At 37.2% G+C, this 22,908-nt stretch overlaps 1 protein-coding gene across 5 annotated transcripts in view; it reads left to right on the top strand.

Annotated features, from left to right (window-relative positions):
- ATP13A3 (ATPase 13A3) overlaps positions 1-22,908 on the top strand; it is an 84,331-nt gene that overhangs the window by 7,723 nt on the left and 53,700 nt on the right. For 3 of the 5 annotated variants that reach the window (XM_021070069.1, XM_003483301.4, XM_021070070.1), the window contains 8 exons: positions 14,665-14,763; positions 15,460-15,633; positions 16,227-16,409; positions 16,713-16,783; positions 18,831-18,911; positions 20,050-20,119; positions 22,102-22,236; positions 22,695-22,767. In XM_021070069.1, coding sequence (XP_020925728.1) covers positions 14,713-14,763; positions 15,460-15,633; positions 16,227-16,409; positions 16,713-16,783; positions 18,831-18,911; positions 20,050-20,119; positions 22,102-22,236; positions 22,695-22,767 — 838 coding nt within the window. In that variant the 5' untranslated portion in view covers positions 14,665-14,712. Of the gene's footprint in view, positions 1-5,137; positions 8,086-14,664; positions 14,764-15,459; positions 15,634-16,226; positions 16,410-16,712; positions 16,784-18,830; positions 18,912-20,049; positions 20,120-22,101; positions 22,237-22,694; positions 22,768-22,908 lie in introns of those variants that run through there. The other 2 variants (XM_013982307.2, XM_021070071.1) reach the window with 2 other exon arrangements.

The following is a 22,908-nucleotide window of genomic DNA, read 5'->3' as shown; positions in this document are numbered from 1 at the left end:
AGCACTTCTGCGTATGGTAATTCCTCTACTTGGATTCCTCCCTATTTCCCCTCTTTTTACTGCCCGTTTGCCTGATGAGCTTCCCACCTGGCAGGTCTTAGTGCAGGGGAGAGTTCTTCTCTGAGTCTTTTCTTCGGTCCCTGGCCCTCCTCTTCGTCCCTGCCTGTGCCTCTTCCTGGCCCCCATGCGCCTGCTTTACTGCAGCACACGACCACTTTGATGTTGGCTTACTTAGTTGTCTAGCCTAGATTTGGCTTCTTGAGGTTAGAAATTTAATCTTTGTAATCTCCAGCATTTAGCACATATTTGGCACCTGTAGACAGTGACATTCTAACAAATGATTTTTTATGAAATGGGAAGTAGTGATAAATCATAATGATTCTTACTAGGATGCTAATTTAATGTTTACAGGTTTATTTTGAAATATTAGGGTACTTGGACAACATCTTTATTTTCTCAATTAATTTGCCTTTTTCTAAATCAAAAAGTGGTCTGGGGTTAGATTTTAGGATACTGCTTGGTTAGGATAAAAGCACTGTTTTAAGTTCATTGGTGAACATGTTGGTGAGACTCTGTCCATAGTCATGAAAACTTGACTTTCATTGGTCTCTAAAACAAATAAACAAGGCTTTTCAGTCAGGAAGAGTGGGCGATCCATAGGATTGCCATAGCACCAGCTCCATCTGTGCTGCTCCTATGCAGGCGTGGATGGCGTGAGGAAGTGGAAGCACTTCAGGGGCGCTCAGGAGGACTCCCAGACTTTACCCATTCCTCACACCCCCTTTCTTGCCCTAATTCGTTCAGCTGTGCTGCTGAGTGCTGGCCTGGTTCCCAGCCTTTAAGGATTTTAGTCTGTAAGCCCAAGATCATGGGACAAATGCTCTGACACACAGAGAGGAGGGACAGAGGTGGAGAAGGCCTCTGCTGGGAGGGGAAGGGACAGTCAAAGCTTAGTAAAGAAGGTGGTTGGCCAGGGTCTGGAAGGACCAACAGGAGCTCTTCAGCCAGACTAAGTTGGGGAAGGGCATTCTTGGCAGCGGGAACAATGTATGGACAGGAGTGGAATCAGGAATCAGTAGGGCTCTTCGAAGAACTACAAATGGTTCTCTTATAGATGGGATGTAAGATTTGTAAGAGGTGAATGGAAGACGGTGTTAACAGCTAGGCAGGGCCAGATTCTGAAGGATTTTATATGTTGTCCAATCGGTTGTGACTTTGTTCTTGGAGCCCAGTTGGGCCTCTCTCCTGCCTGGTTTTCCATGGTAGGGAAACATATAGTAGCCTTATGCATTGTAAAACTTTTCAGAGTCTTGCTAGTAAGAGGGCTGCTTATCTTTATTTAATCCAGTGTTTTTCATCCATTAATATGAGCAGGCAATGTCTTGACAAAAAAACTATCGTGGAGAGACTTTTACCAATTGTGAAATGCTGTTGGAGACAGTAGGAAGCTATTGCAATTTTAAGCAGAGACATCAGATCTGGTTTGTGTATTGATTAGAATGAGGGAGACTGGAGAGGGCATCCAGACAGAGTTGAGGCAATGCCAGTGCAGACGGGCATGGCGAGGTGGGTTTGGGGAAGGTAGAAATGGTAAGACGAAGTGCCCAGTTGCATATAGAAGGTGTGGGATAGGAAGGAGTCTAGGATGGCTTCCAAATGCCTGGCCCAGCTTTTTAGGCAAGTCCTACTCATTAAAGGAGCAGAGGGAATTGGTAGTGGTGGCGGGAGGGAGGGCAGGTTTTTGGAAGAAAGATGAAATGAGCCTGTTGAATTTTAGCTGTCTGAAAGTACTGGTTGGTGGTTGCCGCTGTCGATGGGCCAGTAGTGCCGCCCTTTGCCCATGATGTTGTTACAAAGAGAGAAGCCCTGAGGATATTAATAGTTCAGAAGAGGGCAAAGGAAGTGGAGGCTTGGGGAATATTAATAAATAAGAAGTGGGTAGCGGAAGTAGAGGCCTGGTAACCTGGCTACCTGCCCCACAGCCCAGGCTAGTGTAACATGAAGTAGAATTCAGCAGAATTGTGGGAGTAAAAAGGTCATTTGTGGGCTGTCTTGGGAACCTAGTCACTATTTTCTTTATGAAAGTGTGTATTTCAAGTATGTTTTGCTTTCAGTTGGATTTTTTAGAAATAGAAAGATGGTGCTGTCTGCATGTCATTCCTTAATTTGTTGGTAAGGCTTCTCAGTATACAGTCACTGCATGCTTGACTTTCTAGGGAAGGTGAAAAATAATCTTGGTTAAGTGAAGATTATTTTTTCCCTGTTTTTAAAAGACAGTGTTGATTGAAAACTGGAAAATAAAGTAGATGATTCCAGAAAAAGTATTTTGTAAACTAGAAATCCCTGTGTAAGTTGTCATGGTTGGCATAGTACCCCAATAGATGGATTTAAAAAAAAAAAAGTCCAATACATGGATTTAAAAAAAAAAAATCCTGAATAATGGATTACAGAGTGACCATAGGAAATGAGAAAGTTCAGATTTCTATGATGGTCATACCAGGAGTAAGGCTATTATCCTCTTCAACAGCAATTTAAAGAGATGTGTTACTGAAATATTTGTTGAATGCAGACTTCAAAGGCTTTATACTTCCTTTGTATGCTGAGGTAACATGAGTAGGTTTCAAACTGGGGAAAAAGGAGTAAAGTGGAAAAAGAAACGCGCATAATTTTAAAAAGCTGATTCAGGTGCCTATCCCTATCAGAATTGTGAATTTGTAGGATTGTCCTTTTTGTACAGAATAGGTTTCCTGGTGACTTTGTGTTTCTTTGTAGTTGAGTCTTCATAATGTTTGGAAGAATGAAATGTGAACCATACTGTAGTATAAGATCATGATGAGTAAAACTAATTTTGTTTTCTTGCAAGCATAATACAATATTCTTGAACTATACTGAGTTAATGAAAAATTTGGGGGTTTGTTGTCAATTAGAAAAATGAACATCTCTGGAGTCTATGACTCCTTAACATGCTGAAAATTTAGAAGTATAATTCTCTGGAAAGTTCTCCTGTTCTCCCCTCTTTTCATTTTTTCCCTTCTCTTTCCTGTCCCTCCACTCCTTCTCATCCTAGTCTTGCCTTTCCACTCTGCTGCTCTATTTTGATATCTTTCTGTGCAAATGATTACTCTTTCAGTATGCAACCGCAGCGTAATGTTTTTTAATACTTTAAGTCAATTTAAAGTCAGCATTGTACTTTGCCAGCAGTGCACTTTACTCAGCTGAAATGACAATGCTATGAATAGTTTTGAGCACGTGCGTGCATTGACCATGAACAGTTGACACCTACTTTGAGCACATGCATGCATTGACCACTGCATCATCGTGGTCACTTGCCAGTTGCAACAGTAAGGTTTCATCTAAGCTGCATCCTGATTTTAGCTATGCTAAAATGTGGAAAATATGAGTCTTAGAATTAATGAATGTTAATGGTTTCAAAAGACCATCTTTTAAATCGCTGATTGAAATGTCAAACAAGTTGTTAGGGATTCGGATTAATAGCATCGCAGTTTAGAAGAAATGGTCACTAATTTGCATTGAAATGGAAGAACATTCATGCATATATTGCTTAAAAAACCTCTTACCTCAGAACTTGGAAGTATAATTTTTTATTGAAGTATAGTTAATATGCAGTGTTTTATAAGTTACAGGTGTGCAATACAGTGATTCATAATTTTTAAAGGTTATACATTGTTTACAGTGTTATAAAACATTGGCAGTATTCCCTGTGTTGCACAATATATCCCTGTAGCTCATTTTATACATAATAGTTTGATACCTCTTAATCCTTTACCCCTAAAAGTGTAACTTTTAGTTTGGGAAATTAGGCTTACACAATTTGGTTTACTTTATGCAAGGTGTTACTAGAACTCTTGATTTGTCAATTCATATTGCATTAATGCCCATAACACAATCTTTTGTGCTTGTTTAAAAATACTCATTTCAACTAGGTTTTTGTTGTTGTTTTGTTGTTGTTTGTAAGTATCCATTCTCACTCCCAGAAGAAAAAAAGTGCAGAACTTTTATACTTCATTTCATAAATCTAACAATGCAGAGGAATTTGAAGAAACTTAGTGGTAACATCCATGCACAGGGAACATGTGACACGTATTTCTAATTGAGATTGTTGGATCAAAGTATGTGAAGTATGTGTGAGGTTTAAATTTTCATATACTGTCAGTTGGTTTTTCAAAAAGCTAGTGCAGATTCATTCTTAACAGCGAAGTGTGAAGATGCACCTTATCTTTTTTTTTTTTGCTAGTTTAATGGGCAAGTAATGTTTTATCAGATAATTTCACTCTTTACCTCATCTTGCTCTCTAATAGGATCATGTTCTCTTAAAATTGTTAACTGTTTCCCGCTTCCTGGTTCTGCAGCATTGTAAGATCCCTAAATTCTAGTTTCAGATGATTGTGAATTTGGGAATAATTTTTATAAAGGGAATAATACCTTCCCCTTCCCATTATCATTTGTGTTAATTACGTCTTATTTTTCCATTGAGACATATGAAACAGAATTTCTCTTATAAGCAAATCCTACTTATTAGGGTTTCCACTGGTACTAAAAAAAAAAATCTGTATGTAATTTCTCATCTTTAATCATTATTGGTCAGTGATTGCCCTGTTAAGCCTTGTGAAAACTGTCAGTCTTTTTCTTACCAATACTGGAACGTCATCTAGTGGTGAAAGAGTGCAACAGCGGGCCATGTATGCAGGCAGTACTTGCATAGGTCAGAAACTTTCACTGTTGGAATGAATCATGAATTATAACCGTCTCATTTTAGTGGAGAAGGTGAAACCAAGATGGGTAAAGAAACTTGCAAAATAGTACATGTTAAATTAATTGACATTTAAGAACAGATTAAAGCTGACTTCGAGTCCTGTACTATTTTTTTTTTTTTTTTTTTTTTTTTTTGTCTTTTTTGCCTTTTCTTGGGCCGCTCCTGCGGCATATGGAGGTTCCCAGGCTAGGTGGTCGAATCGCAGCTATAGCCGCTGGCCTACACCAGAGCCACAGCAGTGGAGGATCCAAGCCGCGTCTGCGACCTTCACCACAGCTCATGGCAACGCCAGATCGTTAACCCACTGAGCAAGGGCAGGGATCGAACCTGCAACCCCATGGCTCCCAGTCAGATTCGTTAACCACTGCACCACGGGAACTCCGCCTGTACTCTTTTCATTTGTTTTTGTTTTTTTGTTTTTGTATTTTGTATTTTGGCGTAAAGTTATACATCTCCTGTTCCTAATATAGGAGGAATAGGAAATGAAATGGAATGGAAATGGCATATATGCTCATTTAATACCTACAGGTGAATTGGTTTGATAAAATTATTTGGAATTTGCTGCTGCTTATTGCTCTTAACACTGGCTAGAGCTTTCCCTCAGTGGAGCCAGAATATGGAAGAGATAAAAATAAAAATAGTCAACTCTAGCTTACTAGAGATGTACTCATTAAAGGAGCCTTCAAAATGGCTACTCTCCCTTGCGTGGAGTAAAATAACAATAAGAGCAAGATCCTGGCAGAGAGACTTGAATGGTCTGATAGAGCACAGTGGAGTGCTTTGGAGGTTCCTACAAGTTCTGGCCCACAGTTGGCCATGTGTGGTAGAACTAGAAGTCTGTTCATACACTCAGTCTTCTTTCTTTCTTTTTCTTCTCTTTTGTATATATATGGTAAAAAGCATTCAAAAAGCACTAAAGTCTCCCTCATTCCCATGCCAATAACCTGTCACCCCTGGTGGCCACATCACTAGTTAACAGATATATTCAGCCTTTGGTTATCCCAGGGGCGGGTGCCAGTTTTCCACTTTGGAATATTCACTCTTTAAGACTGGTCTTATCGCAGTGATCCTTTCTACTGGTTTCGGTTGTCTGCTGTAGCATTTTTCGTAATAGATGGTAAGATTTTGAAATCAGTCTTGCAGTTATAACACTTTCATAACTCTCAGTCCTTGAGTATGGAGTTTTAGAAAGTCACATACATGAAGAAGATTTAAGGGGAAGTGTAAAAGTTTTAAGGTCAAGATAACTTGAACATAAGTAAAAAAATTTTCATTCATATTAAGTAGACAAACTTAAGTATGCAAACTTAATTATGTTGTATATAAATGATTTTCTTTATCCATTTCTGTTTTTTTAATGAGGATAATAAAACATCCCAGTTTTTACTGATTAAATACTATATAACTGACTGTAATACTCAAAGCCATTATTTTGTCGAATGATAGTCTTACCACATGGAGTTTCTCTGAATAAAAGGGTTGATTTCTTTAAATAGTATATATAATAAAAATGATAAAAATGTATGCACATATGCTATAGTGCAGGCTGAGTGATAACTCCTAATGTTCTTAATTTGACGCTAAAGCAGATAATTGCAATATCTTTCCTAATTATAACTTATTTTATTATAGCTATCTCATTGTTTTGTAACATACCAAAATGTATAATTATACAAAGACTGTACTTCACAAATGTAAATACAATTTTGGTTTGGTGTATATTGGATACAATGGTCTTCCTTAAGCCTAAACACAGAAACAAAAGCATGTATTATAAGAGAAAGTTCAAGATGGGAAGTGATAAAATGGGTATTGAGTAGAGCTTTGTTAAAATTTAGCTGGTATCCTTGTAAAATTTCCATGTATTCATTAAATTATATTATGTCATTCTTATTGTTAGGAGCTGACTTGAAGTGTTAAGTTGTTGCCTGCAACAGTTATCACAGTTTGGTTACTGAAGTTGGGAGATGGAGTTTTTTTTCAGTTTTTTACACAAATATTGTATAGATATTAAAATGAACATTGTACAGTGAGTAAAGTTAGGGTTTTATATTTATTAGGGCACATTTTATTTCAGATATAAAGGTAAAACTCCTGAATTGCAGAAGGTCGTTTTAATTGCTGTGAATACTGCACAGTTGACAAGGAAATAATATTCATAATGCTGGCTTTGTATTTATACTGTAGACTCTTTAAAACACCCTTTGCTTTGAGGTCCTGAAGATGGGATTTATCAAATCTTTATTTAACATGGGTAGATATGTTTAATTCTCAGGAAAAAACTCTAGAACTGCAAAACAAAGTGGGATGATTTATTTTGTTTTTCAACAGTACAAGGTGGCCCAAAAGTCTTACTGCAGTTTTAATTTTTAAAACTTTAGAAGTACATATTGCAAACTTATAAAAATATCGTTTGAGAATTTTTATACTTATTTAGTTTTGTGAATTTTGAATAAAACATTTAAAATTTTGTCTTTTTACTTTTGTCAACCTAAAGTTGGCAAAGAGCAACTGAAGGGAAAAAGTAAATGAAAAAATATTATTCAGAATTACTTTGCTTGAGGTTTTACTTGAAGATCATTCTCTAAATCACCTTGTGAAATTACCTACTTTGGAATTCTAGGCACATACATAGAATACCCTAAAAAACAAACACCCCCCCCCCCACACATACTATTATAATACTATTGTTACAGCTCATGAGAAACTCAGGTTTGAAGGGAAGATGAAAGATGCCTTAGGTTTCGGCATTTCTATGCTTGTTGAGGCCTACTCATCTTGTTTTAGGAAGTGAGATCTGATTTACTCTCATCTTAGATTAAATGGTTCTTAGAAATTATATAATGTGAAAAAAATGAGTAAACTTTGTAAAAATTAGCATTAGATTTAGTGAGATTTATTTCTGATACCTTCACTTTGGTCTGTGCTTCTGTTTTTACTCACACAAAAAGTCTAGTTCATTGTAAATGCAAGGAAGGGTTTGGTTAAGCACAATACCCTATAAGCTGCTTGCTTTTTAGATAATATCAAGGCTCAGGCATGCACGTGGAATTGAGACTTCAGTGTGCAGTGGCAGTCAGCTGGCAGAAGGTCTGTCTTCTGAAAAGCCATTTATAATTTGTGAATTAAGAAATCTTAAATTTTAATCATTTTGAGAGCAGTTCTAAAAGAACCAAACAAATATGTGGCAGAAGATTCTCATTTGAATGGATTTTTATGCTTAGTTTTATTTTATTTTTAATATTAAGATTCTGCTTTTGAAAGCTCTTCTAATATCAGCACTCAGAAGAAATGATGATATAGTGCTATTGGTAAGAAAAATTTACTTCCTTTTTTTATGCTCTAGAGGTTGACTTGATTAAAAAACAAACAAACCACCAGAGTTAATACTTTTTGAGTTAAGTGTATTTTTGAATTTTGATATAGATGCTTCAAATGTTTAGTTGGATAAATGGTAGAATAGTATGTAGTATATATATTTTCATTGTGATAAGCAGTGTATTTTGAAATATATAGTTTTTATCTTCATGATGTCATAAAAATGTTAAAGGCTATTTATGTACATGTATTTTAAATGTAAATATACATCTACAGTATGTATATATTTTAAATATAAGCTATTACAGTTGTCTAATTGGTTTCAACTAAAAATTTATGGGAAAAATGAACTCAGTAATTTCCTATGAAGTATAATATGTTTAAAGAGAATAATTGGCGGCTTTTAGAGCAACTTTTAATTTGAATTATTTAAATTATTTTTAATGTTTCAACTTTTGTAAAATTTGATAAGACTTAAGAATTTTGCCTTTAAAAAGTAAGCTAAATTTCAGAGAAATAACGCTTGTAAAAAGCATAATGAGAAAATATGGTCAAGAATTGTATTTAGGAAAGTGTGAAAATAGATTGTTACAGGCAGTGTACAACTGTCATAGTTTTTGCTATGGTCAGTTGATTGTAGAAGATGAGATGAAAATATAATTGCCTTGGACTAGTGTGAACACTATCCAGAGATACTTGGGGAAAGGTTTTTAATAGTTATAAGTAAAAGAGATTAATGAAAATATTGACTTTTAATGGTGATTCTTGTTCAAAAATTATAAATAAAGTATGCTTATTTATCTATAAATATATTCTATATTGAAAAATTCAGATATACAAAAGTGGGGAAGTATATCTATATTTCTAAGCAGTGGAAAAAAGATAGGATTGAAGAAGAGTTAGATTCAAAGCCCAGAAGTAGGAGTTTATGGATAATACCTGATACATAATAGGTTGAGTCAGTGGATTTGGGACTCAGAGGCAGAGTCCTCAAGATGGATAGGCTTTTGAGCCAGAAATACCTAATCTCTGAAAATTTTCTTCTAAGAACTTCAGGAGTTCCCATTGTGGCGCAGTGGAAATGAATCTGACTAGGAACCATGAGGTTGAGGGTTTGATCCCTGGCCTCACTTAGTGGGTTAAGGATCTGGTGTTGCTGTGGCTATGGCATAGGCCCACAGCTGTAGCTCCAGTTAGACCCCTAGCCTGGGAATTTCCATATGCCGTGGGTGTGGCCCTAAAAATCAGGGAAAAAAAAAAAAAAAACAAAACCTTCAAATGGATGGCTTTTATTTTATTTTTAAAAACTTGGATAATTTATACATATTAAAGAGAGGTTAGTATAATGAATCCAAATGCTGTTCTGTGAGATCAATAAAATTAACAAATTCCTAGTTAAACTCAGAGAAGGGGGGCACAAATTACCAATATCAGGAATAATAGAGGAGACATCGCTATAGATTATGAAGCTATCAGGACAGTCAAGCAGCTTAACAAACAACTTTATGCAAAATACCAACTTTTCTCCAGGTTTGGACTTCCAAATAAAAACTTACGAAAAAAAATATCTTTACCAATTAGGGGATGGCTTTGAGTTGATAGCTGCTAAAGTTGAGTCATTTTGGGAGATATTTTTGCTGGGTATAGAATTCTTAGAATGGTTTCTTTTCCTCAGTACTTCACAGATATTGCCCTGCTCTATTTTACCCTACTTTTGTTTTTAGCAAGAAATTTAATGTCATTTTTATTTATCTTTCTTTGTATGAGAGGTATCTTTTTTCTCTGGCTCCATATATGTCCCCCCCCACCCATTAAGGGTTTTAAGCAGTTTGATGATGATATGCCTTGTTGTAATTTCATAATTTTTAATTTTTTTTTGGTCTTTTTGTCTTTTAGGGCCACACCCACAGCATATGGAGGTTCCCAGGCTAGGGGTCCAGTTGAAACTGTAGCCACTAGCCTAGCCACAGGTTCTGAGCTGCGTCTGTGACCTACACCACAGGTCACGGCAATGCCAGATCCCCTACCCACTTAGCGAGGTCAGGGATCGAACCTGTGTCCTTATGGATGCCAGTTGGGCTCACTAACTGCTGAGCCATGACAGGAACTCCAGATTTCAGAATTTTTTGTTGCTATTGTTGTTTGCTTATTGTTAGTTGGCCTTCTTGGATCTGTGAGCTTACTGTTTTTCATCTGGTCTGGAAGTTTTGGGGACTATATTTCATTACATTCTTTTTTGTTCCCAACTGCCTTACATGTATATCAGGTGCTTGAAGTTGTCTCACAGCTTACTGATGCTGTTATATTTGCTTTTTTCCCCTCTAGTCTTTTTTCTCTCTGTTTTTTGTTTGTTTGTTTGTTTTAATTTAATTTAATTTAATTTTTTTTTTTTGGCCTTTTCTATGGCCGCTCCCACGGCATATGAAGGTTCCCAGGCTAGGGGTCTAATCAGAGCTATAGCCACTGGCCTACGCCAGAGCCACAGCAACACCAGATCAGAGCCGCGTCTGTGACCTATACCACAGCTCATGGCAATGCCGGATCCTTAACCCACGGAGCAAGACCAGGTATCGAACCCACGTCCTCATGGTTCCTAGTCGGATTTGCTAACCACTGAGCCATGATGGGAGCTCCCCGTTTTTTATTTTGGATACTTCTGTTACTATGTCTTCAAGTTCATTGATTTTTTTTTTTCTTCTGCAATGTCTAACCTACTGTTAATCCTATCTAGTATATTTTTTAACTCAGACATCGTACTTTTTATTTATTTTTGACTTGGTTCCTGTTTATATCTTTTGTGTCTCTGCTTAACATGTTCAGTAGTCTTGCTTTTTTGAATATGTGGACTATAGTTAGAACAGCTGTTTTAATGTCCTTGTCTACCATTATTGTCTCTCATCATTATTATCTATTATCTCTGTCAATTTTAGGTCCTTTTCTGCTGATTTATTTATCTCATGGGTTGTATTTTCTTTGTGTGCCTGTTAAAAGTTTTAAGTGGATGTTAGACATTATAACTGGATATTTTGTATTCCTATAAATCTCCTTGGTGTTTTCACCAAGTAACTTAACTCAGTTAAGTTACTTGGAAACAATTTTATTCTTTCAAGTCTTAAAGCTTTGTTAGGCAGAACCATGGTAGCTTTTAGTTTAGGGGTAATTCGAACCTAATGCTGAAGCAAAATCCTCCGAATACTCCCTGTGATTCCATGCAGTTAATGGAGGTTTTCTTCTATGGCTGGTGAGAACAGGCACTCTTCCCAACCCTGTAATCCCTGATGCTTTCCCCCCCTCCTTAATTCTTTTGGCCTTTTGGGTGGCTCTTCTTGGTAGTTTCATCACACACAAGTGCTGATCAGTACACAACTGAAGACTTGAGAAGGGACTGTCTTGTAGATTTGTGGTGTGCACATCCCTGGTAATCTGTTCTGCAAACCTAGGCATTTTGATGCCTCCCCAGCTTCAGCTTCTTCTCTTCAACTCAAGGAGACTGCTGGGCTCCCCATGGGTTCCCTGTCCTACCTTTTTTTTTTTTTTCCTCCTGTAAATTACTCAGTTTATAAAGTGGAATAGTTGTGGAGCTCACCTACATGCTTACCATTTCTGTGTCGGTTTGTATCATTGTCTGATATCCAGTTCCTTGAAGAATATATAGTTTTATATAGTTTACACACTTCGTTGTCATAGGAAGGAGGCACAATCTGGTCTGTGTTTTTCCATCTTGGTTGGAAGCAGGAGTCTCTCCATTTAAGAATTTGAATTGGAGTTCCCGTCGTGGCTCACTGATTAACGAATCCGACTAGGAACCATTAGGTTGCGGGTTCAATCCCTGGCCTTGCTCAGTGGCTTAAGGATCCGGCATTTCTGTGAGCTGTGGTGTAGGTTGCAGATGCGGCTCGGATCCTGTGTTGCTGTGGCTCTGGCATAGCCGGCGGCTACAGCTCCAATTTAACCCCCAGCCTGGGAACCTCCATATGCTGTGGGAGCGGCCCCATAAATGACAAAAAGACAAAAAAAAAAAAAAAAAAAAAAGAATTTGAATTAGTTCCTCCCCTCAAGAAACGTATTTTATGTGGTGATGGGAAATGATCAGAATTTTATGTTTTGGTTATGAAAATGACTCTGGTGAATCCTGAGATGATCCTGAGATTCAGTCCAGAATTTAAGGAAGAACGATAGATAAAAGGTTAAGAACCCCAGACTGGATCTTTCATTGGGGCAGTGTCAGGGCAGAGTTCCTTTGCTTTACCCTTTGAAGGTAAGCATGTGCACATTTGAAACCTTGCAGGATTAGATTATACAGGTTCAGGTAGCAACAGCTGATCTTTTCTACAGGGAAACAGTTTGGACTTGCTCATTCTCCCCATGGTCTATAGCAGCAGCTGCATAGCCCTTTAGGGTAACTGCCACCTCAAGACTTACGGATTTGATGGATCAGTCTTGTAATGGTGGAATGGCTCTAGTACTGTGCTTTTCAGCAGTTGTAACACTACCCTAGACTAAGAAGAAATTGTTACTAAATTCCCTAAAAGGTTTTGTGTGATAATGTGGCTTGTTTTCCTCTGAGAAACAAGGTAGCTCTGAGGCTTCTTTTCCAAGATGGCATTGAGTCCAGTATATATTGTGTGCCCGTGCATCTGTGTGTTTGTAATCAAACTCTTGTGTTTTATTTCTGTAGAAAGCCCTGACCCTACCTAGCTTTGATCCTATCTCCGGGCTATCAGAAGGCAGAGAAACTTTATGTGCCCATGCAGGAGGCATCAATATTTTTTATTGGTCATTTTGTTGATGACATAAATCAAGAGATTCCAGTAGTCCTGTATGGGGGATTAATTAGTTTGACATCCTGTGGTTGATTATACTTGGCTGTTAGTTCGTATCACATAAATGTCACAAAGCTATTGCTGTCTTAGCACAAGTTCTTTATAAGGTCATTCATTCAGCAAGTAATTTTTGAGTGCCTACCATGTGTCAGGCCTGTGCTATACACCGGATTGATGAATAGATTTATGGCATCTGGAATGAGGGAGGGAATGTTCCCACTGTGTTCTGCAGAGATCAACCGAGTCTAAAGCAATGGCTCTCACTGGGCTTACGGCCCAGACCCTTTAATAGTCTTGAAAATGATTGTGAACTCTAAGTAGCCTTTGTTTATATGGGTTATATCTGTTATTGCCACTTTAGGTATAGATATTTAAGAATATTAATTTATGAGTTCCCTGGTGGCTCAGCAGTTTAAGAGTCTGGCTTCACTGCTGTGGCTCAAGTTCTGACTAGGGAACTTTTGCATGCTGCAAGCATGGCCGAGGGGGGAAAAAAGGAATATTAATTTAACAGAACAGTAATGGAATTGTTACACAAGTAACTTTTTTTTCTGAAAAACATTTATTTTCCAGAAACAAAATTTGGAAGAACACTGGCATTGTTGTACATTTTGAAACTCTCTTTAATATGTAGCCGAATGTCTAATATTTGAATTTAATCTCTTTTCTAATACAGGAAAATATTTTTGTCAGTGGGCTCAGTAAATTTTCTCCTTGACAAGCATTATGGGTAATCAGAAGTAATCAGAAGATTGCTTAGTGAACTTGGAATCAGAATGGGATATTTAGTTGAATGGTCACCGACAGGGGTACACCTGCCATAGAGATTGACTCTTGGCCAGAGATTGCCATTCATGTGATAGGTTCTCAGTAGATGAGACTGGGAAATGAAAAAGGAGGATTCTTAGTAGTTTCTCCTAGGATTTTTTTTTTTTTTTTTTTTTTTTTTTTGCTCTTTTTTAGGGCTGCACCCATGGCATATGGAGGTTCCCAAGCTAGGGGTCCACTGGGAGATGTAGCCACTGGCCTATGCCACAGCCACAGCAACGCTGGATCCAAGCCACGTCTGTGACCAACACCACAGCTCACAGCAATGCTGGATTCTTAACCCACTGAGCAAGGCCAGGGATTGAACCCAGGTCCTCATGGATGCTAGTTGGGTTTGTTAACCACTGAGTCACGACGGGAACTCCTCTTTTAGGATTTAAATTGCTTTGTAGCAGGCTAATTGCTAGTATAAATTAATGAAATATGCCAAGTTTTGTGATAGTAAATCATGCAGGTACAAGAACTGGCACACCACTGAACATGTCAAGAGAATTACATGAAGTAGCACTTTAGCGACTACTTACATATCAGTTAAACTTTTACCAAAACAAGAAATCTGAAATTCCCATTGTGGCACAGCGGAAACGAATCCGACTAGGAACCATGAGGTTTCGGATTTGATCCCTGGCCTTGCTCAGTGGGTTTAGGATCTGGCATTGCCGTGAGCTGTGGGGTAGATCGCAGACTCGGCTCAGATCTGGCGTTGCTGTGGCTCTGCGTATGCCAGCAACTACAGGTCTAATTAGACCCCTAGACTGGGAACCTCCATATGCCGCAGGTGTGGCCCTCAAAAGACAAAAAAAAAAAAAAAAAAGATGAAAAAATCCCCCCCCAAAACAAGAAATCTGGTAGTATATAGTTGCATGTATAGTCTACTAAGATACAGAATAATGTCTTAATATTTGTTCTCTTTTCCCTCAGTTATCTTCAATCCTTCTGAAGCACAGGACCTTCCCAACCATTGTAGATATGGACAAAGAAGAAAGGAAGACTATCAACCAGGGTCAAGAAGATGAAATGGTAACTGGTTTTTATAGTTTACTTATAAAGTGTGAAGAATTTATTTTTCTAGGGAAGTAGAAAAGTACCTTTAAAAAACTGCCAGAATAAAATAAAATACAGGGAGTTCCCGTCATGGCTCAGTGGTTAACAAATCCGACTAGGAACCATGAGATTGCGGGTTCGGTCCCTGCCCTTGCTCAGTGGGTTAACGATCCGGCGTTGCCGTGAGCTGTGGTGTAGGTAGCAGACGCGGCTCGGATCCCGCGTTGCTGTGGCTCTGGTGTAGGCCGGTGGCTACAGCTCCGATTCAACCCCTAGCCTGGGAACCTCCATATGCCTCGGGAGCGGCCCAAGAAATAGCAACAACAACAACAACAACAACAACAAAAAGACAAAAAAAAAAAAAAAAACAGCTAAATCAGTGCCCTTTCTTCATTCTGTGTTTTTGGATTGGGATTATGTGGCATCTCTTATTGAAGTCTAGTTCCTGTTTCCCTTGTGAGCTATTAAAACTGAGAGGAAAGAGGTTTGCTTTTTCACTTGTTAATTTAAGAAGTAACAGAATTTCTCATTTTGACTTACAAAAAATTTAAAATGAGCTTAATAAAATTCATCTTTTCTTGTGGTATGTGTGTGGGGGGAAGATAGGAAGGCTTTGGAATTTGCCTCTCTTATCATTTGATATTTAATCACGTGATCACTGTGTCCATGCAGGAGGTTTATGGCTATAATTTGTGTCGCTGGAAGCTTGCCATAGTTTCTCTAGGAGTGGTGTGTACTGGTGGCTTTCTTCTCCTCCTCCTCTATTGGATGCCCGAGTGGCGGGTGAAGGCGACCTGTGTTAGAGCTGCAGTTAAAGACTGTGAAGTGGTGCTGCTGAGGACTACTGTAAGTCCATGTATTTACTGGTAGCTAAGTGAGGAGAACATCACTGCTAGGATATAATGAGGAATGCTAGTTCTAATATTTCTAAAGTATCTGTGTTCAATTGAATATTATCCCAATGATTAGAGTTCAAAGGAATCTTAAAGAGGACCAGCTCTACCCTCTTACATAGCTCTTGGTGCACTGAGAGATTAGGTAGATGGCTGTTCTGTCAAGATCACCTAACAGGACTATATCCTGAGTGATGCTGCTGCACCCCCGGTTTGTTTGTTTGTTTGTTTTAAATCCTAATTGGAAGCATTTTATAAGAGGCTTTAATATCTAGTCTCAGTATATAGATAGGTCAAAGAGGAAATTACAGTCTTTTATGAGATACCCTGTCATTGAAGTATGGCATATAAAACGGTGAGCAATTGAAAGCACTTCCTGTTAGAATTACACATCTTTGTGAAATGGTTTAGCATTTCGTGAGTAGGAAGTGATGCTTTCTCAATTAGAGATAAGTAAATAATAGTATGTGAAGAATGGAAATCAAATATATGTAGTTACGTAATATGCCTAATGGATTCTTTACCCTTATTCCTTTCTCTTTTAAGGATGAATTCAGAAGGTGGTTTTGTGCAAAAATTCGCTTTCTTTCTCTGGAAACCCCCCCATTTTCAATTCCAAAATCTATGGCTAATAAGATTTCCAATGGCCATGCTGTTCACTTAACTGAAAATCTGGCTGAAGAAAATAGGTTTGAGATCAGTAAATATTCACAGATTCAATCACAACAGGTATTGTGGTCTTGGTCTCAAAGTTTCTTTAAAAATCAGAATTGTTCTATGCTTTATGGAAATCTATAATTTTGTACTTTCAGTTTTTCATTGTATTTTTGTTTGAGATAAAGTTATATGCATATAAAATACCTATTTATCAGAATATATAACAGTTTAGTTATTTACTAGAAGAAACAGATTACATGTCACGTGTGATTGCTTTAATTTTAATAGATATACTATACGCTAAATCTGTGTTAGTAAACTTAATTGTTAAGTGATGGTAACTCCTTTTGATGTAGTGTTTATTATGTCCTACAGATGCGATACTTCACACACCATAGTGTAAGATACTTTTGGAATGATACCCTTCACAATTTTGATTTCTTAAAGTAAGTATTTTTCTTTTGTTTGGATTCTATCATGAGTATCTTGAAAGTGTTCTAGATAGAAAAGGATTCATTTTAGTGTTAACATAAAAACTGAAGAGGTTTTTATTACATAACTTATTTGTTAATAACTCCCTGGTGTTATTTGAATGCTTAATAACCATTTTAGAGTAAGTCCTACCTGCAACTTGTACCTTGGCAGAATTCACATAAAAGTTGGAAGCAGTATGCTCCCAAAGTCCAGTTTGGGTCTGAGTTCTTTTCTTTTTGGGGATTCATCTCAAAGTGAATTTTGAGTATACCTTTTAGCCTGTCACACTATCTGAATTACCACCTCTCAATTTGTTGACAGTTCCATCCACTCGTACTTGAGATATGGAGTGATAGACAGTCATAAATTTAACTTCAATAGGTGGATAAAATGGGACTTTTTTTTTTTAATAAGCCTTCGGTAGGATGAATTGGAGTAATCCCTTAAAATTTATTTTTTTATGAGGGCTTCAAATTATATAAGTATTAAGTTTATTAGGATTTTATTTTTATTGCTGCTATTAAAGTGATTATTATAAACAGTCACTAAGTACCATTGATTGAGAGTGACAAAGAAATTTTTTTTTTTTGCCATTTCTTAGGCCTCTCTTGTGGCATATGGAGGTTCCCAGGCTAGGGGTCAAATCGGAGCCATAGCCGCCAGCCTACGCCAGAGCCACAGCAACACAGGATCCAAGCCGTGTCTGCAACCTACACCACAGCTCATGGCAATGCCAGATCCTTAACCCACTGAGCAAGGCCAGGGATCGAAGCCGCAACCTCATGGTTCCTAGTCGGATTTGTTAACCACTGAGCCATGACGGGAACTCCAGGAATTCTTAATACTAGCAGTAAAAGAATTATCTTATGAACACTTAAAATATTCATGCCTGGGTTTTTTTCTTAGACATTTAAGAACTGGAATATTCTGGAATGAACCAAGACAAGTCCACATGCTTAGTTCTGAAAATCATTCCTAGTTAAGAACCGTTGCTTGCTTTATAAAACACTGCCAAGGACCTCACATTTTGTTTTTTTAAAAAATTTGACTTGGAGCTGATTTCTGCTGCCTTTGGAGAAGTAATCAACCTCAGTGGGAAAAGTAGGTCAAAATATTTGCTGACCATACCGACTTATAGAATTTAAACCCATCCCAACAACAGCAGTTTATTAAGGAGCTTAGTTTTCTTTTTCTTTTTGTCTTTTTAGGGCTGCACCCGAAGCACATGGAGGTTCCAGTCTAGGGGTCAAATCGGAGCTGTAGCTGCTGGCCTGCACCACAGCCACAGCATTGCGGGATCAGAGCCTCATCTGTGACCTACACCCCTGGAGCTTAGTTTCTCTATCTGAAAAAAGTAGAAAATGATTGGAGTTAAATGATGTGTTCGATTCTCTTTAGAGTTTTATGACTAGTATCTTAGCATAAACATAATTAAGACATTTTGGGGAAAAGTAGATATGTTAGTTGAATCCTGGTTTGAATTGTTAATAGATTTTAGACATTGCCTGGAACTCATACAGATTCTGTACTTTTCTTCTGAGTATGTATTAGATGAGGGAAGAATTTAGATCGATGCTCTCATTGAAAGAAAAATAAGTGAATAGGATTTCTTAGTGTCAAGCTTCAAAGATTGAAGAGGGAAACTGTATAGATAAAAAGTAAAAATACTTTCATCTTTAATTTGGAATTCTCAAGTTAGTCTTTAATTTTATTAGTTTAATGATTAGCTCTTAGACTTAAAGGATAATAATTTTACTCTATAAACTTGAATATTGAGAGCCATCCTATCATAGATACATTGGATAACTTAGAAGTTGCTGCATTTGAGACTTAGACCTTTCATTATTATTTATCTTAGGAATTTGAGATTTAAAAATTCTCATCCATTGTCTCACTTTTTTTGGGAGTTTCTGTTTGTAAGGAAGTCACACTTTAAAATCAGGAATATAGAAAAATAAGGCATTAAGAAGTTTGGATATTTTAAACTTTGTTTAAAGTAAAAACTTTGGATTTATTTAGGGGACTGGATGAAGGTGTTTCTTGTACGTCAATTTATGAAAAGCATAGTGCAGGACTGACAAAGGGGATGCATGCCTACAGGTAATTTTTATCCAACTAAAGTTAGATCTGTTATCAAAATTCCTAAATAAAGTAGTATATGTAGTCTACCCTTTTGCCATAGAGTTGTAATATTAACAGGTATTTAAATATTATAACAGCAAGCACTTGACAACTTAATGATATTTTATTTGGATAAGACTGTCATTTTAAGAATTATAAAAATATTGAGGCTGATTTTGAAGTGGATATCCCTGAAATACTCTGTTATTTCATCAGTTCTAAGGTGCACACTCTCCTACATTTTAACATCTCTAAAAGGAAGCGTGTGTCATACTGTGGGTGGAGTGTCATTCTTTACTTGTTAGCATTTTTATCTTGATAGTGCATAAAATCATGGTATGTCTTACAATTGATAGCATCTTAGATTTACTTAATACTGGGACTCGTAAGCATGAGCTCAAATTTACCACAATGAAAATTTGTGATCTTTTTATAGTGTTATTTTTTTTGCTAAAGTATAAAAGTATACCAGTATATTGCATATCCTGAAGATAAATGCTATTTTTAATTAAATTAGAAATTTTCTTGTACTCCTACAGCATATTCTTTCAGAGCGTTAGAATGTAAATTCATTAATTCAAGGCTTCTACTTCATAAAAGGCAAGAATTACTTTATCATATAGAAAGTACTATTATAACATAAGGAATTTAATTGGAAGGATTTAAGCAACTTTTAAAAGCATTAAAGAAAAAAGGCTGTATGTGTAATGTTTTGAAATAAGCATTTTTAGTACAGTATTCCTATTAGAAAAACAGTACAGGGCCCCCTCAAATTTACCTTCTCTTACAAAAATTAATTGCAATTCAGAATTGTTGAGATGTGTTCATGGATGGAAAAGAAAGTCTTACTGACATGGTTTTATAGACTTGTAGGAAAGATAATTGTCACATAAAAAGATAAAATGGTAACAGTACAGTTATCCAGTGTTAACTTTGTAGCTCTGAATACCATGAATAAAGGATTTAAGTTGTAGAAGACAACTGTTTAGAAACATCAATGTTTAAGTTCCAGATTTAAGAAGCACTTGGCGGTTTGAGCCTTATCTAATGCAATGCCTTCCCTAAATTGTACTATTAAGGTAGAATGTAATACTTTTATTGTGTTTTCATGTTATAGAAAATTGCTTTATGGAGTAAATGAAATTGCTGTGAAAGTGCCTTCAGTTTTTAAGCTTCTAATTAAGGAGGTAAGACAGTCACATTTGTCTCAGTATTTGTGGTCAATAATAGGCTCATCAATTGAAAAGAGCAGGATTTAAGTAATAAGTTATTCTTGCTTTTTTTGGGTTATTGTTATTCCTAACTTCTTTTTGCTTATTTTTTTTACTTGGAAGGTAAGAAAGACATTTCTCTGTAATCAGTAATTTGGGGCATGATTGCTTTTGTATTTTGTTTACTTTTTTCACCTTTCTTATCTGTAGAATTTTTGCTTGTTTGTTTGTTTGTTTTACTCTCAGGAAGTCGCACATCTACATCTTACCCTATTTTACAGATGTACACACCTGCCTTTTATTTTAAAAATAATTTATTGTGTTTCTTTCACATGGTACACTCTTGGGAAGTAGGTATCCTGCCAGGAGTTTGGAATTAAAAACATGACATAATGAATGACATTGAGGAGCCTGCACTTGAGCCCGGAACAAATACATGTCAGTAGTTATTGTAGTGACGGTTGAGTTGTAAGAGCCGTAGAAGAGGTGTAAATAAAGGGTTGTGGGTACATCAAGGACGGGAGTAAGTGGTTTTGCCTAGCAGAGTTAGGCTCTGTAGACTTCCTTCTGATTTGGGGCTGAAGATTAAGAAGTAGCTGTATTGGGTGAATACTTTTAGTAGGAGCTGCAGATTGTTTTCCATCAGTTCCTGATTGTTTTATTTTTTTTTATTTTTTTATTTTTTGGCTATTTCTTGGGCCGCTCCCGCGGCATATGGAGATTCCCAGGCTAGGGGTCGAATCAGAGATGCAGCCACCAGCCTATGCCAGAGCCACAGCAACGCAGGATCCGAGCCGCGTCTGCAACCTACACCACAGCTCACGGCAACGCCGGATCGTTAACCCACTGAGCAAGGGCAGGGACCAAACCCGCAACCTCATGGTTCCTAGTCGGATTCGTTAACCACTGAGCCATGACGGGAACTCCCTGATTGTTTTAGAGCATAGCAAAGTGTAATAATTAGGAATTAAGAAGACTGGTTTGTATGTGACTCCATCAGTAACTAGCTTTGATCATTAGAAGGCCTTTCTCTCTGCTGCTTCTTTATGGATAAAATTGTAGTTAAGTCTTTTCTACTGATCTCATTTGCTTTTGAAGTAAAATGGGACTATATATGTGAAAGTACAGAAGCATCAATTTTAAGACATTGGGGCGTTATTAATGAAATTGGAATTCATAATAAGTAAAACATTCTATTTGATTAAAAGCTTTGTATCCATTAGCAGCATTCTCATTATTGGAAGTAAATGTACTTTATTACTAAAGCAGAACTAAATTCATATACCTGAGCTATTTCTAGCCGAATCTATCTAAATGGATGCAAATAATTTAAGCATATTTAGTAGTTCCCATTATGGCGCAGCAGAAATGAATCTGACTAGGAACCATGAGGTTGCAGTTTTGATCCCTGGGCTCGCTCAGTGGGGATCTGGCGTTGCCGTGAGCTGTGGTGTAGGTCGCAGGTGAGACTCGGATCTGGTGTGGCTGTGGCGTAGGCACCTGTAGCTCCAGTTTGATCCCTAGCCTGGAAACCTCCATATGCCGAGTGTGTGACCCTAAAAAGCAAAAATAAAAAAAAAAATAAAAAAATCAAATTAAGCCTATTTAGTCAAATTCTAGTAGTAGATGTTGTTTTGGTTTCTTTTGGCCACACCCATGGCATGTGGAAGTTCCCTGGGCCAGGAATCCAACCTACATCACAGCTTTAACCAGAGCTATGTCAGTGACATTGCCACAATGTTGGATCTTTAACCTGCTGAACCACGAAGGGACGCCCAAATTCTAGTTGTTTAATGGTTTAAAATAATAACAATAATAATAATAATAATGCTTACTCTACTCTTTTGAGTAGTGCCCAAGGGTACTATAGAGCTTATCCTGTGTCTTGTTGGTTATTTCTTAACTCTGGATGGTTATAAATATCTTCTTCAATGTGACTTAAAAATCTTGTTTTTTAGGTTCTCAACCCATTTTACATTTTCCAGCTGTTCAGTGTTATACTCTGGAGCACAGATGAATACTACTACTATGCTGTAGCCATTGTGATTATGTCTGTAGTATCAATTATAAGCTCCCTGTATGCTATTAGAAAGGTAAGTCCAATTTATCATGGGTTTCACAACTGTGCTTGTGTTTTGTAATAATATGTAAGGTGTGTAGAATGATGTTTGGTATAAAGTACTCAGTAGTCACTCTTAGTTATGTGAGCATGTACTCCCTTTCCCTCCTTTTTGAGGTAGGGGAAGGCAGATGCTTTTCAGAGTATGATTTGACTGCTTTGAGGCCGTGGGGATCTATAGTTGCTTACCTCAGACTGGAGTACCAGAGGGCTGATTGTGCTCTTTTCAGGGCTGTATCATTAAAGCGCTTCTTATTTTGTGTTGAGCTAATACATTGCATAATTTTTGAATCTTTTTGATCTTGACATTTTTAAAGGCAGAGCAATATGCATTTATTATATTAGCTTACCTTAGTTCATATTACCCTTGCTTTCTGTTTCTTGAAGAGTGAGTTTATATTAACGAGTTAACATTGTTTTTCCCTGATTCAGCAATATATTATGTTGCATGACATGGTGGCAGCTCACAGTACTGTGAGAGTTTCAGTTTGCAGAGTAAATGAAGGTAAGTACTTCAGATTACTCTTGGAAAAATAAATTAAAAAAGATGTCCACTGAGCACTAACGTGTGAAGCAAGCCCAGTGTTACTATACATACACACCCATTACCATAAGAAATAAAAATAGGTGTTTGGATTTGTACGCA

This window comes from Sus scrofa, chromosome 13 (genome assembly GCF_000003025.6).
Source record: "Sus scrofa isolate TJ Tabasco breed Duroc chromosome 13, Sscrofa11.1, whole genome shotgun sequence".
Classification (NCBI taxonomy): domain Eukaryota; kingdom Metazoa; phylum Chordata; class Mammalia; order Artiodactyla; family Suidae; genus Sus; species Sus scrofa.
Note: the sequence above shows the minus strand (reverse complement) of the source record. Positions and strands in the feature narration are given on the sequence as shown.